The following is a 25,000-nucleotide window of genomic DNA, read 5'->3' on the forward strand; positions in this document are numbered from 1 at the left end:
GACCGATATCAAATCTCCCCTTTATATCCAAAATTTTAGAAAAGGTTGTAGCACAGCAGTTCTGCTCACATCTACTTATGAATAACATTTATGAAATGTATCAGTCAGGATTTCGGCCTCATCATAGCACAGAGACGGCGCTAGTTAAGGTGTTAAATGACCTGTTATTGGCATCTGATCAGGGTTTTGTCTCCTTACTTGTTTTGCTCGACCTCAGTGCAGCTTTTGACACCATTGATCACACTATACTGCTTGCTAGACTTGAGAACATTGTAGGAATAAAGGGAACAGCTCTCTCTTGGCTCAGGTCTTATTTGACTGATCGCTATCAGTTTGTGGATGTAAATTGTGAGTTCTCCACACTCTATGAGGTAAAGTTTGGTGTTCCTCAAGGATCTGTCTTGGGCCCACTGCTTTTCTCTTTATATCTGCTGCCTCTGGGTGAAATTATACATAAACATGGGATTCGCTTCCATTGCTATGCTGATGATACACAGCTGTATATTTCAGCAAAGCCAGATGAGAGAGATCAGCTTAACAATGTTGAGGAGTGTGTAAAGGACATTAGACAGTGGATGCTTAATAACTTTCTTCTGCTCAACTCAGATAAGACAGAAGTACTTTTACTAGGACCTCATGCAGCTAGAAGTAAACTTTCTGATTCCGTAGCATCTCTGGATGGTGTTTCTGTCTCAGCGTGTACAGCAGTCAAAGACCTTGGTGTGATTATTGACCCGAGTCTTTCCTTTGAGTCTCACGTGAATAATATCACCAGGATCTCCTTCTTTCACCTTAGAAATATTGCTAAAATTAGAAATATGATGTCGTTACAGGATGCAGAAAAATTAGTTCATGCTTTTGTTACATCTAGATTAGACTACTGTAACGCTTTACTGTCTGGGTGTTGGAGTAAGTGCAGAAATAAGCTTCAGTTAGTCCAGAATGCAGAAGCAAGGGTCCTCACTAGATCTAGGAAATACGACCACATCACCCCTGTTTTAATCATCTACACTGCTCCCAATCAAATCTCGCATTGATTATAAAATACTACTACTGACGTATAAAGCACTTAACGGTCTCACGCTGCAGTATCTGAGTGAACTTCTGTACCAGTATGATCCTCCACGCCTACTTAGATCAAAAGGTGCAGGCTATCTGTTGGTTCCTCAAATAATGAAGACTACAGCAGGGGGCAGATCTTTCTCTTATAAAGCCCCACAGTTATGGAACAGCCTTCCAACCAGTGTTCCAGACTCAGACACAGTCTCAGTGTTCAAGTCGAGGTTGAAAACTTATTTATTTAGTCAAGCCTTTTATCAGTAGATTTTTCTTAGGTAAAGGCACAGATCTGGAGGGAACATGGATATAGAGTGTTTGGTGAACTGGTATATTTTTATGCTGTCGTCCCCTCACATTCACATGTTCACTCGGGTTTGTTGACGGTGGTGTGGTGGGTCGTCTCTTATCCCAGAGATCCCTCATTTCTGTGTTACCTTCTGCTTCTCCCTTTTAGTTATGCTGCCATAGCGAGTCTTGCCGGAGTCCAAACTGCACAGTGACATTAACTTTCATACAACAATAAACACACATAATAATCCATATCCTTCTCTTCCCGTCACCCTCTGTCTCTCTCTCTCTCTCTCTCTCTCTCTCTCTCTCTCTCGGTCGAGTTAAACATGCTCCTGAGGCTCCAGTGACCACTGTTGCTGCCCCTCTCCCCTCCGTGGATCTTCACACTTCTGTGCAGCTTGGGACGGTCTCTCATCAACACCTTGGGTGGTTCCATGTAATTCCGGAGTAGAACGGGTGCTTTGAGGACGGATTGGACTGTAGTTGGTGTTGGCGGTCTGCTGCACTGACTCGGGAGTGCAGTTTGCTTCTGATCATCATCACTGTACCCCGCAACTTTGTATATATGCTTCAAATGGACATTTGGTGCAACCCAGATGAGGATGGGTTCCCTCTTGAGTCTGGTTCCTCTCAAGGTTTCTTCCTTATGCCATCTCGGGGAGTTTTTCCTTGCCACAGTTGCTCATCAGGGACAAACATACTTACAAAGAACATATTTATGTTTAATCACCACATTATCTGTGTAAAGCTGCTTTGAGACAATGTTCATTGTTAAAAGTGCTATACAAATAAAAATGAATTGAATTGAATTGAATTGCATGTTTGTGTATGCAGGTATAGTGTGTGTGTGTGTGTGTGTGTGTGAGAGTATATATAGTGTGTTTGTGTATAGTGTGTATTTGTGTGTAAAGTGTGTGCATGTTTGTGTATGCGGGTATAGTGTGTGTGTGTGTGTGTGTGTGTGTGAGAGAGTATATATAGTGTGTTTGTGTATGGTGTGTATTTGTGTGTAAAGTGTGTGCATGTTTGTGTATGCGGTATAGTGTGTGTGTGTGTGTTTATATAGTGTGTTTGTGTATAGTGTGTATTTGTGTAAAGTGTGTGCATGTTTGTGTATGGTATAGTGTGTGTGTGTGTGTGTGTATATATAGTGTGTTTGTGTATAGTGTGTATTTGTGTGTAAAGTGTGTGCATGTTTGTGTATCGGGTATAGTGTGTGTGTGTGTGTGTATATACAGGAGTGCAGAATTATTAGGCAAATGAGTATTTTGACCACATCATCCTCGTTATGCATGTTGTCTTACTCCAAGCTGTATAGGCTGGAAAGCCTACTACCAATTAAGCATATTAGGTGATGTGCATCTCTGTAATGAGAAGGGTGTGGTCTAATGACATCAACACCCTATATCAGGTGTGCATAATTATTAGGCAACTTCCTTTCCTTTGGCAAAATGGGTCAAAAGAAGGACTTGACAGGCTCAGAAAAGTCAAAAATAGTGAGATATATTGCAGAGGATGCAGCAGTCTTAAAATAGCCAAGCTTCTGAGCGTGATCATCGAACAATCAAGCGTTTCATTCAAAATAGTCGACAGGGTCGCAAGAAGCGTGTGGAAAAACCAAGGCGCAAAATAACTGCCCGTGAACTGAGAAAAGTCAAGCGTGCAGCTGCCAAGATGCCACTTGCCACCAGTTTGGCCATATTTCAGAGCTGCAACATCACTGGGTGCCCAAAAGCACAAGGTGTGCAATACTCAGAGACATGGCCAAGGTAAGAAAGGCAGAAAGTCGACCACCACTGAACAAGACACACAAGCTGAAACGTCAAGACTGGGCCAAGAAATATCTCAAGACTGATTTTCTAAGGTTTTATGGACTGATGAAATGAGTGAGTCTTGATGGGCCAGATGGATGGGCCCGTGGCTGGATTGGTAAAGGGCAGAGAGCTCCAGTCCGACTCAGGCGCCAGCAAGGTGGAGGTGGAGTACTGGTTTGGGCTGGTATCATCAAAGATGAGCTTGTGGGGCCTTTTCGGGTTGAGGATGGAGTCAAGCTGAACTCCCAGTCCTACTGCCAGTTTCTGGAAGACACCTTCTTCAAGCAGTGGTACAGGAAGAAGTCTGCATCCTTCAAGAAAAACATGATTTTCATGCAGGACAATGCTCCATCACACACGTCCAAGTACTCCACAGCGTGGCTGGCAAGAAAGGGTATAAAGAAGAAAATCTAATGATATGGCCTCCTTGTTCACCTGATCTGAACCCCATTGAGAACCTGTGGTCCATCATCAAATGTGCGATTTACAAGGAGGAAAACAGTACACCTCTCTGAACAGTGTCTGGGAGGCTGTGGTTGCTGCTGCACGCAATGTTGATGGTGAACAGATCAAAACACTGACAGAATCCATGGATGGCAGGTTTGTGTATGCAGGTATAGTGTGTGTGTGTGTGTGTGAGAGAGTATATATAGTGTGTTTGTGTATAGTGTGTATTTGTGTGTAAAGTGTGTGCATGTTTGTGTATGCGGTATAGTGTGTGTGTGTGTGTGTGTGTGTGTGAGAGAGTATATATAGTGTGTTTGTGTATGGTGTGTATTTGTGTGTAAAGTGTGTGCATGTTTGTGTATGGTATAGTGTGTGTGTGTGTGTTTATATAGTGTGTTTGTGTATAGTGTGTATTTGTGTGTAAAGTGTGTGCATGTTTGTGTATGCGGTATAGTGTGTGTGTGTGTGTGTGTGTATATATAGTGTGTTTGTGTATAGTGTGTATTTGTGTGTAAAGTGTGTGCATGTTTGTGTATCGGGTATAGTGTGTGTGTGTGTGTGTATATACAGGGAGTGCAGAATTATTAGGCAAATGAGTATTTTGACCACATCATCCTCGTTATGCATGTTGTCTTACTCCAAGCTGTATAGGCTGGAAAGCCTACTACCAATTAAGCATATTAGGTGATGTGCATCTCTGTAATGAGAAGGGTGTGGTCTAATGACATCAACACCCTATATCAGGTGTGCATAATTATTAGGCAACTTCCTTTCCTTTGGCAAAATGGGTCAAAAGAAGGACTTGACAGGCTCAGAAAAGTCAAAAATAGTGAGATATATTGCAGAGGATGCAGCAGTCTTAAAATAGCCAAGCTTCTGAGCGTGATCATCGAACAATCAAGCGTTTCATTCAAAATAGTCGACAGGGTCGCAAGAAGCGTGTGGAAAAACCAAGGCGCAAAATAACTGCCCGTGAACTGAGAAAAGTCAAGCGTGCAGCTGCCAAGATGCCACTTGCCACCAGTTTGGCCATATTTCAGAGCTGCAACATCACTGGGTGCCCAAAAGCACAAGGTGTGCAATACTCAGAGACATGGCCAAGGTAAGAAAGGCAGAAAGTCGACCACCACTGAACAAGACACACAAGCTGAAACGTCAAGACTGGGCCAAGAAATATCTCAAGACTGATTTTCTAAGGTTTTATGGACTGATGAAATGAGTGAGTCTTGATGGGCCAGATGGATGGGCCCGTGGCTGGATTGGTAAAGGGCAGAGAGCTCCAGTCCGACTCAGGCGCCAGCAAGGTGGAGGTGGAGTACTGGTTTGGGCTGGTATCATCAAAGATGAGCTTGTGGGGCCTTTTCGGGTTGAGGATGGAGTCAAGCTGAACTCCCAGTCCTACTGCCAGTTTCTGGAAGACACCTTCTTCAAGCAGTGGTACAGGAAGAAGTCTGCATCCTTCAAGAAAACATGATTTTCATGCAGGACAATGCTCCATCACACACGTCCAAGTACTCCACAGCGTGGCTGGCAAGAAAGGGTATAAAGAAGAAAATCTAATGATATGGCCTCCTTGTTCACCTGATCTGAACCCCATTGAGAACCTGTGGTCCATCATCAAATGTGCGATTTACAAGGAGGAAAACAGTACACCTCTCTGAACAGTGTCTGGGAGGCTGTGGTTGCTGCTGCACGCAATGTTGATGGTGAACAGATCAAAACACTGACAGAATCCATGGATGGCAGGCTTTTGAGTGTCCTTGCAAAGAAAGGTGGCTATATTGGTCACTGATTTGTTTTGTTTGGTTTTGAATGTCAGAAATGTATATTTGTGAATGTTGAGATGTTATATTGGTTTCACTGGTAAAAATAAATAATTGAAATGGGTATAAATTTGTTTTTTGTTAAGTTGCCTAATAATTATGCACAGTAATAGTCACCTGCACACACAGATATCCCCTAAAATAGCTAAAACTAAAACTACTTCCAAAAATATTCAGCTTTGATATTAATGAGTTTTTGTGTTCATTGAGAACATGGTTGTTGTTCAAATTAATCCTCAAATAAAATTAATCCTCAAAAATACAACTTGCCTAATAATTCTGCACTCCCTGTATAGTGTGTTTGTGTATAGTGTGTATTTGTATGTAAAGTGTGTGCATGTTTGTGTATGCGGGTATAGTGTGTGTGTGTGTGTGTGTGTGTGTATATATAGTGTGTTTGTGTATAGTGTGTATTTGTGTGTATTTGTGTGTATTTGTGTGTAAAGTGTGTGCATGTGTGCGTATATGTGGGTATAGTGTGTGTGTGTGTGTGTGTGTGGGGGGTTCCCTGGTGGTCTAGTGGTTAGGATGCGGCGCTCTCACCGCTGCGGCCCGGGTTCGATCCCCGGTCAGGGAACCATCCCCAGCCACTCTCAGTGCCGGTCCCAAGCCTGGATAAATTGGGGAGGGTTGCGTTAGGAAGGACATCCAGCGTAAAAACATGTGCCAAATCAAACATGCGGAGGATCTGCTGTGGCGCCCCCTAACGGGAGAAGCCGAAAGAAAGTTTAGTGTGTGTGTGTGTGTGTGTGTGTGTGTGTGTGTGTGTGTGTGTGTGTGGTCAGGGTCAGTAAATTCTTCTCTGCTGGTCTAAACACTATCAGAAGCACTGATCTACATTTACACCCTAAACTCTAATATTTCTTTAATGAAATTGTATTAATTTATTAATCAGTTTCTTCTCTTCATGTGGTAGTGTTTCTCTCGGCTGCACTGCTTCAGTACGTGTATGTGGATGAAGATGTTTTGTCCAATCAGATTTCAGCCTCTATGTGCTGCCATGTGAATCTAATCTACACAGAGCCTTCAGAATCAGTACTGCTGGACTTTTACCATAGAGAATATTACCAACAGCTCTGTTTCTTTATCCAATCAGATTTCAGATTCTCCTCACAGAGCAGATCACTGGACCAGAATAGCGTCAGTATTTTTCCGTCCTCTGATTGGTTGGTCAGAGGGAAACTGTTACAGCCGAGTTCGACTGGTAAAACACGTGTGTATCTCTGCACACATTAATACGTTTTAGTTAGACTTTTTTATACCTACTGAAGAAGAGAAATTGATTTGGTCTCAGACACTTAAAAATCCATTGTGAAGAAACGCTAGACATGGTGAGGAGGTCACCAACCCTGAAGCTAGCTAGCGTGTCTCAGCGCGGGAAAGGGTTTGATCTCCACTTCCAGACCAGTGAATACGAGTGGTACCACTGGATTACAGCCTCTGGGGGGCGCTGCACATTATGAGTCTGCATCTGAGTAGGTTGTGTTTTATTTACATTTTAATGTTTTTGTCATGTTATTAGACAAATATTGATTGTGAACTGCTCCAGATGTTGTAGGTGCACAGTTGTGGTTGTAGTGTAGAGGTTTGGAGTGTAACTGGGTTTGTTGCTTTAGTAAAGTGGTTTTCACCTCCAGATGTGAAACATCTCTCTGTAATGCTGCGTGTTGTTATATTGTGTGTTTGTATTGTATTGATGGTTTCTATAATTGTGATGTGATTGTGGTGTATTAAGAGGTGGATTAAGTCGAGTACGACCTCACTGAAGGTCCAGGAACCAAATACACGTCCCACAACTGATAATAAATGTGTGTATTGTGTGTGTGTGTGTGTGTGTGTGTGTGTGTGTGTATGTGTGTGTGTGTGTGTGTGTGTGTGTGTGCATATAGCGTGTGTGTGTGTGCGTATATCGTGTGTGTTTGTGTGTGCATATTGTGTGTGTGTGTGTGTGTGTGTGTGTGTGTGTGTGTGTGTGTGTGTGTGTGTGTGAAGTTTATTTCTATTGCGCTTTTCACAACAGACATTGTCTCAAAGCAGCTTTACAGAAATCAACAGTCAAGATGAATGGTGTGTATTTATCTCTGATGAGCAGCCGTGGTGACTGTGACCTGTGTGTGTGTGTGTGTGTGTGTGTGTGTGTGTGTCCCCTCTCCTTCTCCTCCTTCAGCCAACAGTAGCACAATTTACACCAGTACCCTGTTGTTAATGATACCTGTGGTGGTTGTTGGTAATCCGGGCCTCGACCGATCCGCTATGAAATTCTGATTCCTGATCCGCCTGTTTGATTTGGCACATGTTTTACACTGGACGTCCTTCATAATACAAAACTCCACATTTATCCGGGGTTGAGACACTGAGAGTCTCCTGACCTGAGTAACACTAATGACTGGGTTCTAACATAATAAAAAATTATACATAAATAAATCACACACAATCTTTTGAAAAGATATGGCGGTGTCAGTACCTCTTCGAGTCCAGCAGAGGGCGGTGTGACCAGTCATAAACCAGATCTCTCTCTCTCTCTCTCTCTCTCTTTCTCTCTCTCTCTCTCTCTCTCTCTCTCTCTCTCTCTCTTTCTCTCTCTGACCTTGCTGTATAGATTACAGTAAAGCGTCTCCTCTTTCACATCCCTGAGATTCTGACTCGGAGTCTGAGGCTGGAGATGGGAGCTCACTTATAAAGGTATTAGACTTTGGCTCTAAAGGTTGTGAATTCAAATACTTGCCAAACAAACCTTTCCTGGGCCCCTGAACAAGGCCCTTAACCCTATAACTACTCAGTTGTATAAATGAGATAAATGTAAGTCCCTCTGTATAACATTAATTTAATTTTAAGATTAAATTCATAGATTAAATTCTAGTCTGCTAAATGCTATAAATGTAAACGTAACAATGATATCAGAAAGTCGCATATTTGTTGGTATGTTTTTGTTCACATTTACTAATAACACAAAATGAAACATGTTCGTCTTCTTCATCATCATCTCAACCTGTGGTTATTTATTCCTTAATGTAAGCTTTTATTTCTCATCATTTCTCAAACAAGTTCAGTTTGTGGGTCTTCAACTCAAAGATATGTTGTGTTAGATTTATTACTACACAGCAGATCTGCTGAGTTCAGAACAGCAGCTGTGACATAATCATTTCTAATGAGACCTGTATGGAAGGAGTCTCCAGTGTCAGTCACAGCTGTAATTGTGTTTTCTGACATCTTCAGGACACAGGAGTTTCTCAGTAATGGCATGTAAAGAAGCTGAGATTTTTGGCTTGTAACCTTGAGCAATTGAGCGAGCGAGCGAGAGAGTGAGAGAGAGAGAGAGAGAGAGAGAGAGAGAGAGAGAGAGAGAGAGAGAGAGAGAGAGAGAGAGAGAGAGAGAGAGAGAGAGAGAGAGAGAGAGAGAGAGAGAGGAGAGAGAGAGAGAGAGAGAGAGAAGGAGAGGAGAGAGAGAGAGAGAGAGAGAGAGAGAGAGAGAGAGAGAGAGAGAGAGAGAGAGAGAGAGAGAGAGAGAGAGAGAGAGAGAGAGAGAGAGAGAGAGAGAGAGAGAGAGAGAGAGAGAGAGAGAATGAATGTTTCTTTTTTCTCTCCCAGCAGGAATGGTTTCTTTATTAGTGAGTGAGAGTTACAGCTGCACTGTTGTGGAAAATCAGACACTGAACAGACGAACACAGCGAGACACAGGACACACCCATCTCCTTCAACAGTCTCCTTCTCTCTCTCTCTCTCTCTCTCTCTCTCACCGTTCTTGCTCATAAATCATTTCCTGCCCAGGACACATCATCCGAGGCAGACAGACATGAACTTCAGAAGCTAGAAATAACCATTCATACAAAACAGTGGCACTAAATAACCTATTGATAATTAAATGCTTAACTAATCAGACCGAACTTTATATTCCACATTGTTCTGTTTTTTATTACGACTTGTACTACTGCAGTTCTGATGTTATTTAAAGAAAATATTTAGTGGTCTACTTTATCATACCCTTTTTTAACATTTATTGTTATTTATAGTAAATGCGCCACTTATGCACTTCTGGTTAGATGCTAACTGCATTTCATTGGCTCTGTTCATGTACTGTGCACAATAAGGTTTAATCTAATCTGATCTAATCTAATTAGCGCACCTTAGCAGGCTGACTAGCCTACACTATATTTTATAATCTTGTTAGTCGGTTTACTAGCACTGCTTTTCTAGTCTGTTTCTAGATGAATTTATTTAAACCAATAGGAAGGTACTTAACTACTGTTTATTAGCATGCTAGTGAACCTGTGTACTAGTTCATAAGCTAGCTATCATGCTTGTCACCTCTAGTGGATTTTAAGTTGACAGTATATTAGTTAGCTAAAATAACTCACTTTCTAGTAATCTTAAATAATCAGTTTCACAGTGAAGTATTTAGTCTAAGGTTTAGTGGCTCATTTACTACCATATTGTAGTATTTATTTGTAATACTGTTTATAATAAAGTAAATGAGTTTGTTAGCATGTTAACTAATGCTAGTTTAACTATGAAACTTCAGTTTCACACAGTAGTCAAGTCTGCTAACAAGGTAAGCTAAAATATATATACAGTGAGGAAAATAAGTATTTGAACACCCTGCTATTTTGCAAGTTCTCCCACTTAGAAATCATGGAGGGTCTGAAATTGTCATCGTAGGTGCATTTCCACTGTGAGAGACATAATCTAAAAAAAAAAATCCAGAAATCACAATATATGATTTTTAAACTATTTATTTGTATGATACAGCTGCAAATAAGTATTTGAACACCTGAGAAAGTCAATGTTAATATTTGGTACAGTAGCCTTTGTTTGCAATTACAGAGGTCAAACGTTTCCTGTAGTTTTTCACCAGGTTTGCACACACTGCAGGAGGGATTTTGGTCCACTCCTCCACACAGATCTTCTCTAGATCAGAGTTTGAGCTCCCTCCAAAGATTCTCTATTGGGTTTAGGTCTGGAGACTGGCTAGGCCACGCCAGAACCTTGATATGCTTCTTACAGAGCCACTCCTTGGTTATCCTGGCTGTGTGCTTGGTCATTGTCATGTTGGAAGACCCAGCCTCGACCCATCTTCAATGCTCTAACTGAGGGAAGGAGGTTGTTCCCCAAAATCTCGCAATTCGTGGCCCCGGTTATCCTCTCCTTAATACAGTGCAGTCTCCCTGTCCCATGTGCAGAAAAACACCCCCAAAGCATGATGCTACCACCTCCATGCTTCACAGTAGGGATGGTGTTCTTGGGATGGTACTCATCATTCTTCTTCCTCCAAACACGTTTAGTGGAATTATGACCCAAAAGTTGTATTTTGGTCTCATCTGACCACATGACTTTCTCCCATGACTCCTCTGGATCATCCAAATGGTCATTGGCAAACTTAAGACATGCCTGGACATGTGCTGGTTTAAGCAGGGGAACCTTCCGTGCCATGCATGATTTCAAACCATGAATTCTTAGTGTATTACCAACAGTAACCTTGGAAACGGTGGTCCCAGCTCTTTTCAGGTCATTGACCAGCTCCTCCCGTGTAGTTCTGGGCTGATTTCTCACCTTCCTTAGGATCATTGAGACCCCACGAGGTGAGATCTTGCATGGAGCCCCAGTCGGAGGGATATTGACAGTCATGTTTAGCTTCTTCCATTTTCTAATGATTGCTCCAACAGTGGACCTTTTTTCACCAAGCTGCTTGGCAATTTCCCCGTAGCCCTTTCCAGCCTTGTGGAGGTGTACAATTTTGTCTCTAGTGTCTTTGGACAGCTCTTTGGTCTTGGCCATGTTAGTAGTTGGATTCTTACTGATTGTATGGGGTGGACAGGTGTCTTTATGCAGCTAACGACCTCAGACAGGTGCATCTAATTTAGGATAATAAATGTAGTGGAGGTGGACATTTTAAAGGCAGACTAACAGGTCTTTGAGGGTCAGAATTCTAGCTGATAGACAGGTGTTCAAATACTTATTTGCAGCTGTATCATACAAATAAATAGTTTAAAAATCATATATTGTGATTTTTTTTTAGATTATGTCTCTCACAGTGGACATGCACCTACGATGACAATTTCAGACCCCTCCATGATTTCTAAGTGGGAGAACTTGCAAAATAGCAGGGTGTTCAAATACTTATTTTTCTCACTGTATATATTATTATAGAGATCTTTGCTAGCTCAAGTTCATAAACAAATTAGCTCAAGTGAACTCATCAACGCCTTGGGTGGTTCCATGAAATTCTGGAGTAAGAGCAGGAGCTTTGAGGATGGATTTGGACTGTAGTTAATGTCTACAGTCTGCTACACTGACTCAGGACTACAGTTTGCTCTGATCTCCATCACTGCTCCTCAACATCATTTTTCTGTTATAAATTGACATTTGGTGGAACCCAGATGAGGATGAGGTTCTCTCTTGAGTCTGGTTCCTCTCAAGGTTTCTTCCTTCTGCATCTCAGAGAGTTTTTCCTTCACCACAGTCGCCACCAGCTTGTTTACCAGGGACAAACTTACACTTATAAAGAACTTATTCATTTTTATCACTATATTATCAGTGTAAAGCTGCTCTGAGACAATGTTCATTATTAAAAGCGCAATACAAATAAACATGAACTGAATTGAAATTAAATGAAGTGAAACTGTGTGTAATTCAGCAGGTAGAGCTTTTAATCAGTAGCTGAGCAAATATTAATCAGAACCATTCAAAACTCTAAACTAAATACTGTAAATGTGTAACCCAATATTTACAATTACTAGCATGTTAGTTATATTAGATCATATATTGTATAACAACTGTGTCTGTCTCTTTTCCATTCGCACTATCTATCTATCTCTCCCTCTTTCTCTTTTTCGGTCTTTTATATATATATATAATATCCCTCTTGTCTCATGTTACATCTTTTTATCTCTCTTCCTCAAGAACTCTCTCTCTCTCTCTCTCTCTCTCTCTCTCTCTCTCCCTCTCTCTCTGTTTCTTTTTGCCCTTTCATTAATGTCTCCCCCCCTCTCCCTGCCTCCTTCTCTCAGTCTGAATGCATGTCTTTCATTATTCTTTTATTTCTCCCCCAACCGCTAATGCAATTTCCACCCTACACTTTTATACACTCTTTCACATCTCCTCAGTAAAAGAGTAAATCAGCGTCTTCCCTCGCCAGAGTCCATTTTAGTGATTAATTCTTTCTACAGAGGCGGCTCCGGCATCTGTACATACACTTTTATATGTTTCTATTATACACTTCTATTATACACGACACATTGCTGCACACAGAGAGACACGACGCATTACTGCACACAGAGAGACACGACGCATTGCTGCACACAGAGAGACACGACGCATTACTGCACACAGAGACACGACGCATTACTGCACAGAGAGACACGGCGCATTACTGCACACAGAGAGACACGACGCATTACTGCACACAGAGACACGACGCATTGCTGCACACAGAGAGACACGACGTTACTGCACACAGAGAGACACGACGCATTACTGCACACAGAGAGACACGACGCATTACTGCACACAGAGAGACACGACGCATTGCTGCACACAGAGAGACACGACGCATTACTGCACACAGAGAGACACACCGCATTACTGCACACAGAGACCTGACGCATTACTGCACACAGAGAGACACGACGCATTACTGCACACAGAGAGACACACCGCATTACTGCACACAGAGAGACACGACGCATTACTGCACACAGAGACACGACACATTACAGAACACAGAGAGACACGGCGTTACAGCACACAGAGAGACACGACGCATTGCACACAGAGAGACACGACGCATTGCACACAGAGACACGACGATTACTGCACACAGAGAGACACACCGCATTACTGCACACAGAGAGACACGACGCATTACTGCACACAGAGAGACACGACGCATTGCTGCACACAGAGAGACACACCGCATTACTGCACACAGAGAGACACAACGCATTACTGCACACAGAGACACGACACATTACAGAACACAGAGAGAGACACGACGCATTACTGCACACAGAGAGACACGACGCATTACTGCACACAGAGACACGACGTATTACAGAACACAGAGAGACAGGACGCATTACTGCACACAGAGAGACACGACGCATTACTGCACACAGAGACACAACGCATTACTGCACACAGAGAGACACGACATGTTACTGCACACAGAGAGACACAATGCATTACTGCACACAGAGACACAACACATTACTGCACACAGAGACACAACGCATTACTGCACACAGAGACACAACGCATTACTGCACACAGAGAGACACGACATGTTACTGCACACAGAGAGACACGACGCATTACTGCACACAGAGAGACACGACACATTACTGCACACAGAGAGACACGACACATTACTGCACACAGAGAGACACGACGCATTACTGCACACAGAGAGACACGACGCATTACAGCACAGAGAGACACGACGCATTACTGCACACAGAGACATGACGCATTACTGCACACAGAGACACGACACATTACTACACACAGATAGACACGACACGTTACTGCACACAGAGACACGACGCATTACTGCACACAGAGACACGACACATTACTGCACACAGAGACACGACACATTACTGCACACAGAGACACGGCGCATTACTGCACACAGAGAGACACGACGCATTACAGCACAGAGAGACACGACGCATTACTGCACACAGAGACATGACGCATTACTGCACACAGAGAGACACGACACATTACTACACACAGATAGACACGACACGACGCATTACTGCACACAGAGACATGACGCATTACTGCACACAGAGACACGACGCGTTACTGCACACAGAGAGACACGACACGACGCATTACTGCACACAGAGAGACACGACGCATTACTACACACAGAGACACGACGCATTACTGCACACAGAGAGACACGACGCGTTACAGCACACAGAGAGACACGACGCGTTACAGCACACAGAGAGACATGACGCATTACTGCACACAGAGACACGACGCATTACTGCACACAGAGACACGACACATTAATGCAAACAGTCACGGCACATTACTGCACACAGAGAGACAAGACACATTACTGCACAAAAAGAGACACGACACATTACTGCACACAGAGACACGACGGATTACTGCACACAGTCACGACACATTACTGCACACAGAGAGACACGACACATTACTGCACACAGTCACGACACATTACTGCACACAGAGAGACACGACACGACGCATTACTGCACACAGAGAGACACATTACTGCACACAGAGACACGCATTACTGCACAGTCACGACACATTACTGCACACAGAGAGACACGACACATTACTGCACACAGAGAGAAGACACATTACTGCACACAGAGACATGACGCATTACTGCACACAGTCACGACACATTACTGCACACAGAGACACGACGGATTACTGCACACAGTCACGACACATTACTGCACACAGAGAGACACGACACATTACTGCACACAGAGAGACACGACGCATTACTGCACACAGTCACGACACATTACTGCACACAGAGAGACACGACACATTACTGCACACAGAGAGACGACACATTACTGCACACAGAGACACGACGCATTACTGCACACAGTCACGACACATTACTGCACACAGAGACATGACGCATTACTGCACACAGTCACGACACATTACTGCACACAAAGAGACACGACGCATTACTGCACACAAAGAGACACGACACATTACTGCACACAGAAACACGACGCATTACTGCACACAGTCACGACGCATTACTGCACACAGTCACGACGCATTACTGCACACAGAGAGACACGGCGCGTTACAGCACACAGAGAGACACGACGCGTTACTGCACACAGAGACACGACGCATTACTGCACACAGTCACGGCACATTACTGCACACAGAGAGACACGACGCATTACCTCACACAGAGACACGACACACACCATGCTCCACTTCCCCGTCCTTCGAATTAGATTATAAAAATACCTGATATTAAGTCTGGAGATTATCTTTATTATATTCTAGGATCTGAGATTGGAGTCGTTCCCTTAGCTGTCATGAGACCAGCACAATATAAATGAACAAACAGGAAGGAGGTAATAAATGTAAACATCAGAACCAATCAGAGGACAGAGAAGGTTCCTTACAGACCAAAAGGTTCTACAACATCTCAAACTCGTGTATAAGTGCACCACCAAATGCATCATCACACCTGATGAGACAGAGGAAAGAGAAGCAGATGCACAGACCTGAAGGATGTAGTTTTCCACTGGTGACAGGGAAATGTTCTCCTGCACAACACTGAACCTGAACTGCTGGAGGTTTCCACAGGAAGTGACGCTTGTCTCCTATAAGATTAGAGTGAAAACTTATACTACACACCTTTTTAACAGATAAATTGCTCCTGACCTCTATAGATATGTTGTCAATTCTGTAATATTTACGTCTGTTTACATCATTTCTGATACTCTGTAATTATAATGACTGAAACATATCATTATGAATAAATTTTACATAATCATGGATCCTTAGTACATAAGTATGAATATGTCATATACACTGTATGGCCAAAAGCTGGAGCATAAGATTACTAGTGCTTTTAACACCATTCCATATTTAGTCTCCATTTGCTGTTATAATAATCTCCATTCTTCTGGTAAGATGTTGCACTAGATTTTGAAGTGTGCTTGTTCTCTCATCACTGATACTGAGTTATTTCTTTGTTTTTTTATTTCAGTTTAGTTTTTTCAAAAATTAACAGATTTTACTCACTCCTTTCTTTCTTACTCCCTCTTTTTTTTTTCTTTTTTCTTTCTTACTTTCTTTCTTTCTTTCTTTCTTTCTTTTTTCTTTCTTTCCTTCTTTCTCTCTTTCTGATCTCTGTAATTCTATTTTTTATTTGAGCACAGATGTTGCATTTGAAACAGCAGATTGTAACAGCAGGGTGTGAGCCTTAACCATGTATACACACACACACACACACACACACACACACACACACACACAGAAAGAGAGCGAGAGAAAGAAGACTGTTTTATCTGCTGTTTGAGAAAATTTCTTTTCATGTTTCTATTGATCCGGAAATGAAGAATGAAAATGAAGAATTTCTGGAACATTTTCAGACGTTTAGCTCCCCTGAAGAAGGTCCAGATCAATAACTAATACATCATAATCACAGGTGATCATCTACGTGTGATGTCTTACAGGAAGTGCACGATGTGAAGGTGCATTAGAAAGATGTAAGGTCTCACACCCAGCTGTGGATGATCAGCTTCTACCATGGTTACTTCCAACCAAGACTGAATGGATCAAAATACGCTTTATTTTCAGCTGCAATTCTGCTGCTCCGAATCACACACACAGATAAAGATTTATATATTTATTTCCTTTTTTACGAGCTTGAATAAATAATTTAATATTTAAATAAGAATTTAAATAAAAATAAGAAATTTCACTCATTTATTTGTTTGTTCATCCATCCTTTCTTTCTTACTTTATTATTATGCGTTTGTTCTCATTAGCCTTCTTTCTTTCTTTTTCATCCTTCTTGATTAACTGAAACACTGTGTGAGGTTGAACTCCAGTGATTTGTTTTCTTCTGTTTGATGATCAGACGTGGGTTTGTTCACGCCAATTAGCCATCTTTCACTTTCTGTTCAGAAGGATGCAAATTTAGGCTCATTATTCCACAGTGAGTTTTTTCCATCCTCAATGGCTCCTCACCATCTGTTCATCTCTGACCTTCTGCCTCATCCATCTCGCTGCTATATACAACTATTTTCCAGCATGCCCTGGGCTGAGCCGTCTGATGATGTACAGTGTGTCTGATTACATTAATGTGACATTGATCAAGTTCGATTTGTAAATGTTGGAGGAGAAGATCTCCTGCTGTAGAGCTCCAACTCTATTGAACACCTTTGGGATGAATGTGAAGGCTGACTGCACCCCAGGAACCTCCTCACCTTCTCACCTACATCACTACCTGACTTTACTCACACCTTTGCTGTGTTATAATGACTCTTCACAACATCTAATCAACATCTACATGGAAGTGTGGAGCGTATGGACAGCAAATGAGAACATGTGAAATGGGATTTTCAAAAAGAAGCACATAGCAATCTCATGCTCAGGTGTCCACAAACCTGTCAAGAAAGTATTCTTTAAATAAATAAATAAATAAATAAATAAATAAATAATAATAATAATAATAATAATAATAATAATAATAAATGTAAAATATATGAATGGACTTTGATGTTACACACCTGACCCGCCTCGTTGAAACTCCATATTCAGGTCTGAAACACACAAAAAGTACAAACTGCATTAAAATGATGTCACTGATGTCATTACACACGGTTTCAGTGAACTTCAGAAGATGCAGGTAAACACCACACTGGATCTAAAACACCACACTGGATCTAAAACACCACACTGATCTAAAACACCACACTGGATCTAAAACATCACACTGATCTAAAACACCACACTGGATCTTAAACACCACACTGATCTAAAACACCACACTGGATCTTAAACACCACACTGATCTAAAACACCACACTGATCTAAAACACCACACTGGATCTTAAACACCACACTGATCTAAAACACCACACTGGATCTTAAACACCACACAGGATTTAAAACACCACACTGGATCTAAAACACCACACAGGATCTAAAACACCACACTGATCTAAAACACCATACAGGATCTAAAACACCACACTGGATCTTAAACACCACACTGATCTAAAACACCACACTGATCTTAAACACCACACTGATCTAAAACACCACACTGGATCTTAAACACCACAAAGGATCTAAAACACCACACTGATCTAAAACACCACACTGGATCTAAAACACCACATTGATCTAAAACATCACACTGGATCTAAAACACCACACTGATCTAAAATACCACATTGGATCAAAAACACCACACTGGATCTTAAATACCACACAGGATCTAAAACACCACACTGATCTAAAACACCACACTGATCTAAAACACCACACTGGATCTTAAACACCACACTGATCTAAAACACCACACTGGATCTTAAACACCACACAGGATCTAAAACACCACACTGGATCTAAAACACCACACTGGATCTAAAACACCACACTGGATCTTAAACACCACACAGGATCTAAAACACCACAATGGATCTAAAAGTCAAGTGAAGTTTATTTCTATTGCGCTTTTCACAACAGACATCGTCTCAAAGCAGCTTTACAGAATGTAACAGTGAAGGTGAATGTGTGTGTGTTTATCCCTGATGAGCACTAACAGCACACTGATAAAGAACCAGTGTTGAAAATTTTAGCCTTGTGTTTGGGAACAGTGTGGTGTTTGGAAGCAAATTGGTGTTTTAGTAACAGTGTGGTGTTTGTAACGATCGTGCAACACTGCAGATGCTCTGTTTCTACACCACTGCACAGAGAAGTAATAAATGTCCAGAGCACAACATCATCCAATTTACTGCAGCTGCATGGAGAAAGAGAGAGAGTGAGAGAGAGAAAGAGGGAGAGAAAGAGGGAGAGAGAGAGAGAGAGAGAGAGAGAGAGAGAAAGAGGAGACAGAGAGAGAGAGAGAGAGAGGAGACAGAAAGAGAGAGAGAGAGAGAGGAGAGAGAGAGAGAGAGAGAGAGAGAGAGAGAGAGGAGAGAGAGAGAGAGGAGAGAAAGAGGGAGAGAGAGAGAGAGAGAAAGAGGAGACAGAGAGAGAGAGAGAAGAGAGAGAGAGAGAGGAGACAGAGAGAGAGAGAGAGAGAGAGGAGACAGAGAGAGAGAGACAGAGAGAGAGAGAGAGAGAGAGAGAGAGAGGGAGAGAAAAGGAAGGAAATTGTAAGGGATGATAATAAAGACGAGGATAATGTAATGGTCATGTGGTTATTATGGGGTCACAACATCTCAAACAACAAAAAAAATACAAATGGAACTGTAAGATATGAGATGTGATCATATTTTATTCAATATAAATTTATATATTATATTATATTTACCACTTAAAAGAATCAGAGAAAAGTTTCTTTGATCTAAAATCAGAGAAAACTCCACACAAAGCGCTGAAGTGAATCTTCTCAAAAATACACAAAAACAGCAAACAAGAACTAATTACAGGTAGGAACTAAAATTATGATCAGGGAACAGAATAAACGTCACACCACATGCTGTACGATCACCACGTTAACGCTAACAGTGCTATAGCTCATTTACAGAGAATTAAACAAATCTGTTTTATATTTTTATTTATATTTCATATATATATATAATGTGTGTGTGTGTGTGTGTGTGTGTGTGTGTGTGTGTGAAATATATTTGACTTTTCATGTGTAACAATTATAATAATAATAATAATAATATTAATAATAATAATTATTATTATTATTATTATTATTGTTATTATTATTATTATTGTTGTTATTATTATTATTATTATTATTATTATTATTATTGTGATTATTATTATTATTATTATTATTATTATTATTGTTTACTATAAATAAATACTTAATATTTATTCTGTATAAAGTGATCCAATATGAGAAAAGAAAAAAGGAAAGGAAAAATGTTTATTATTAAAAAAATACATTCAAATATAATTAATAGATTTTATATACATCTATAGATATTTATATATAAACACAGTTATACTTTATTACTACCAAAGTGATAAAAATGTTTAAAACCTGAGGCAAAAAAACCCCGTAACAAATCGACTATTAAAGGAGATGTTGGTGTGTGTGGATCCGAGTCGTGATGGAAGACGATGTGGACTGATGGTGTTTCTGTACATTACGCCGGATGTGTAACTGAGACGACGTCTAAAAGAAGCAGATTATTTCAGCAGGACGATCGATACGGCTGAAGGTCACACAGAGGACAGGAAGTGAACGGAAGGGAAGAACGGATTTATAGGACGTGAAGAAGATTAACGACTGAATGTGTACAGAGTTTTCTCATACTGATGACTGTGATACTGTGATAAGTGTCGTGTGTGAGGCTGCTGATGTTCATCATGTAGTAATGACTGAGTTTTCGGTTATTAATGAACTCATGAGGAACTGATAAAGTGTTCCGTGAAAACTGGAGTCATGATGATTCATGTGATGATAATTACTTACCTTCAACATGTTTATTAGTTAATGCATTAATTAACACATTAACAGGTGAACTCCATACCCTTAAACACAGAAGACAGAATACCAAACCCTACCTTGACCTGAACGACCTTGATCTCAATTACACATTATTTTTTTTACTTTTGGTGTAACATCTGCAGCAGCTGTGGTGGTTCTGCTGGTTTCCTGCTGCTCCTGACTTACACTGGACATGCTCCAACACTATTTAACATAAATGAATGTGAAACCTGACTGCGCCCCAGGAACCTTCTCACCTTCTCACCTGCATCAGTACCTGACTTACTATCACTCTTATAGCTGAATGAATCTTCACAAACAACCTAGAGGAACATCTTCCCAGAAGAGTGGAGTTTATTATAGCAGAACATGGAGACTAAATGTGGAATGAGATGTTCAAGGTGTTATGATCAGGTGTGTGTGTGTGTGTGTGTGTGTGTGTGTGTGTGTGTGTGTGTGTGTGTGTGTGTGTGTGTGTGTGTGTCGAGGTATCCTCCGTGAAAAATTTTACTTTCATTTTGTGTGTGTGTGTGTTTGTGATCAAAAGCATCAGTGTTTAGTATGCAGCTGGTTGTGCGCTGACAGGAAGAGCATCACGTCAATGGCTAGTTGGCACACACACACACACACACACACACACACACACCCTGGTGCTCTGACAGCACTTCAGGACCCTGCTGACTCGTATTGATTCAGAAAGAATTAAATCTGATGGATCAGCTGTATGTTCTTCCTTCTGCTGAACATGTCACTGTTCCTGCATCAGCTACGCTAACAACATGTTAACATCACACTAACACCATGTTAACATCACGCTAACACCATGTTAACATCACACTAACACCATGTTAACATCACGCTAACACCATGTTAACATCACACTAACACCATGTTAACATCACGCTAACACCATGTTAACATCACACTAACACCATGTTAACATCACACTAACACCATGTTAACATCACGCTAACATCACACTAACACCATGTTAACATCACGCTAACACCATGTTAACATCACGCTAACACCATGTTAACATCACGCTAACACCATGTTAACATCACGCTAACACCATGTTAACATCACGCTAACATCACACTAACATCATGCTAACACCATGTTAACATCACGCTAACACCATGTTAACATCACACTAACACCATGTTAACATCACGCTAACACCATGTTAACATCACGCTAACACCATGTTAACATCACGCTAACACCATGTTAACATCACACTAACACCATGTTAACATCACGCTAACACCATGTTAACATCACGCTAACACCACGCTAACACCATGCTAACATCACACTAACATCATGCTAACACCATGTTAACATCACGCTAACACCATGTTAACATCACACTAACACCATGTTAACATCACGCTAACACCATGTTAACATCACGCTAACACCATGTTAACATCACACTAACACCATGTTAACATCACGCTAACACCATGTTGACATCACGCTAACACCATGTTAACATCACTAACACCATGTTAACATCACGCTAACACCATGTTAACATCACGCTAACACCACGCTAACACCATGCTAACATCACACTAACATCATGCTAACACCATGTTAACATCACGCTAACACCATGTTAACATCACACTAACACCATGTTAACATCACGCTAACACCATGTTAACATCACGCTAACACCATGTTAACATCACGCTAACACCATGTTAACACCATGTTAACATCACACTGACATCATGCTAACACCATGCTAACACCATGTTAACATCACGCTAACACCATGTTAACATCACGCTAATACCATGTTAACATCACGCTAACACCATGCTAACATCACGCTAATACCATGTTAACATCACGCTAACATCACGCTAACACCATGTTAACATCACGCTAACACCATGTTAACATCACGCTAACACCATGTTAACATCACGCTAACACCATGCTAACCCCATGCTAACATCACACTGACATCATGCTAACACCATGCTAACATCACGCTAACATCACGCTAACACCATGTTAACATCACGCTAACATCACGCTAACATCACGCTAATACCATGTTCACATCACGCTAACATCACGCTAACACCATGTTAACATCACACTAACATCATGCTAACATCACGCTAACACCATGTTAACATCACGCTAACACCATGTTAACATCACGCTAACACCATGTTAACATCACACTAACACCATGTTAACATTATGCTTACACCACACTAACACCATGCTAACATCACACTAACATCATGCTAACACCATGCTAACATCACGCTAACACCATGTTTACATTATGCTAACACCATACTAACCCCATGCTAACACCTGGACACTGCTGAGAGAGACAAGATGGAGATAAATAAATTAGAAATGTGTGTAAAATTGTAGATGTTTCGCAGCTTCTGAGGTTTTGGTGCTAATTTACTGACTGGACACTTTATTAGGAACATTCATGGGTTCATTACATGTAGTTTTGAGTTCATTTTCTCCTAGAAATCTCATGAGGTTCTCACATGCGATACAATATGGACAAAAGTATTGTGACACCTGACTTTTTCTGCCATATGTGGTTCTTTTACAAACTGTTACCACAAAGCTGGAGGGACACGATTGTAGCAGACGTCTTTGGATGCAGGAGCATAAAATTGTACCTTCACCTGAACTCAGAAACACAAAACTGTTCCTGCATTGCAATGCACCTGTGCACAAGCAGCTCCATGAAGATCTGGTGTACATGGTTTGGAGAGGAAGATCTTCAGTGGCCAGCTATAGAGCTCAGATCTCAACCTTCACACACACACTCACACTCTCACACACACTCTCACACACTCTCTCACACTCACACACACTCACACTCTCACTCACACTCACACTCTCACACACTTACACACTCAAACTAAAACACTCACACTCACACACACTCTCACACTCACACACTCTCACACTCACACACTCTCACACACACTCACACTCTCACACACTCTCTCACTCACACACTCTCTCACACACACACACACACTCACACTCTCACTCACACTCACACACTCTCTCTCACTCACACACACCTCACACTCTCACACACTCTCACACACTCTCTCACCTCACACACACTCACACTCACTCACACTCACACACTCACACTCTCTCTCACACACACACCTCACACTCTCACACACTCTCTCACACTCACACACACACTCACTCACACTCACTCACACTCTCACTCACACACTCACACTCACACACTTACACACTCAAACTAAAACACTCTCACACTCACACACACTCTCACACACACTCTCTTACACTCACACACACTTACACACTTAAACTAAAACACTCTCACACACACTCTCACACTCACACACACTCATACTCTTACACACTCACACACTCACACACACTCACACTTTTACACACACTCTCTCTCACTCACACACTCACACTCTCACACACTTACACACTCAAACTAAAACACTCTCACACTCACACACACTGTCACACACACTCACACACACTCACACTCTCTCACACTCTTACACACACACACACACACACACACACACACACACACATACTAAAACACTCTCACACTCACACACTCTCACACACTAACACACACTCACACTAAAACACTTACACACACACACTCACACACTTACACACTCAAACTAAAACACTCTCACATACTCTCTCACACTCACACACACTCTCACACTCTCACACACACTAACACACTTACACTCTCACACACACTAACACACTCTCACACACTTACACTCTCACACACGCTCACACACTTATGGTCCCTGCTCCTCTGATGTTCTTCAGCCTCACCTTCCTTGTGACTGAATGAATCTTCACAAGCACAATCCAACATCTAAACATCTAGTGGAACATCTTCCCAGAAGAGTGGAGCTCATTATAACAGCGAATGAAACTATATGTGGGAAAAATGATCAGAAATGAAGCAGACACCCATCATGCTCAGGTTCCGATGAGAAATATAAACACTTCCTGTACACTGGAGTCAGATGTGCATCTGGAGGAAACATGAGCTCCAGAAAGCTTTGATCTAAACTCGACACTGGATGTGATGAACATGGGATGTGAGAGTGTTAGGATCCTGTTCACGCCTCATTAAAGGTGAAAAACATCTTCTAATCAACAGCAGAAATCAGTTTCCTCCAAAACAAATCAGGAACCAGATTCAATTAAATCACTAATTACTGAATCAAAGACATTTAATCAGAGCTTCTCTCTCAGACGTCTGAGATGATGAGCGCTGTGGAGCAGGACGATAACAAATACACAGTGTGTGTGTGTGTGTGTGTGTGTGTGTGTGTGTGTGTGTGTGTGTGTGTGTGTGTGATACCCTGCATTAA

At 41.5% G+C, this 25,000-nt stretch overlaps 1 protein-coding gene across 2 annotated transcripts in view; it reads right to left on the minus strand.

Moving 5' to 3' along the window:
* Nucleotides 1-25,000, minus strand: part of iqsec1a (IQ motif and Sec7 domain ArfGEF 1a) — a 91,257-nt gene that overhangs the window by 61,547 nt on the left and 4,710 nt on the right. Inside the window, exons 2-3 of one of the 2 annotated variants that reach the window (XM_046869036.1) lie at nt 17,701-17,733; nt 15,685-15,783 (exon numbers count right to left, since the gene is read on the minus strand). In XM_046869036.1, coding sequence (XP_046724992.1) covers nt 15,685-15,783; nt 17,701-17,733 — 132 coding nt within the window. The remainder of the gene's footprint in view (nt 1-15,684; nt 15,784-17,700; nt 17,734-25,000) is intronic. The other variant, XM_046869037.1, reaches the window with a different exon arrangement.

This window comes from Silurus meridionalis, chromosome 16 (assembly GCF_014805685.1).
Source record: "Silurus meridionalis isolate SWU-2019-XX chromosome 16, ASM1480568v1, whole genome shotgun sequence".
Lineage (NCBI taxonomy): Eukaryota > Metazoa > Chordata > Actinopteri > Siluriformes > Siluridae > Silurus > Silurus meridionalis.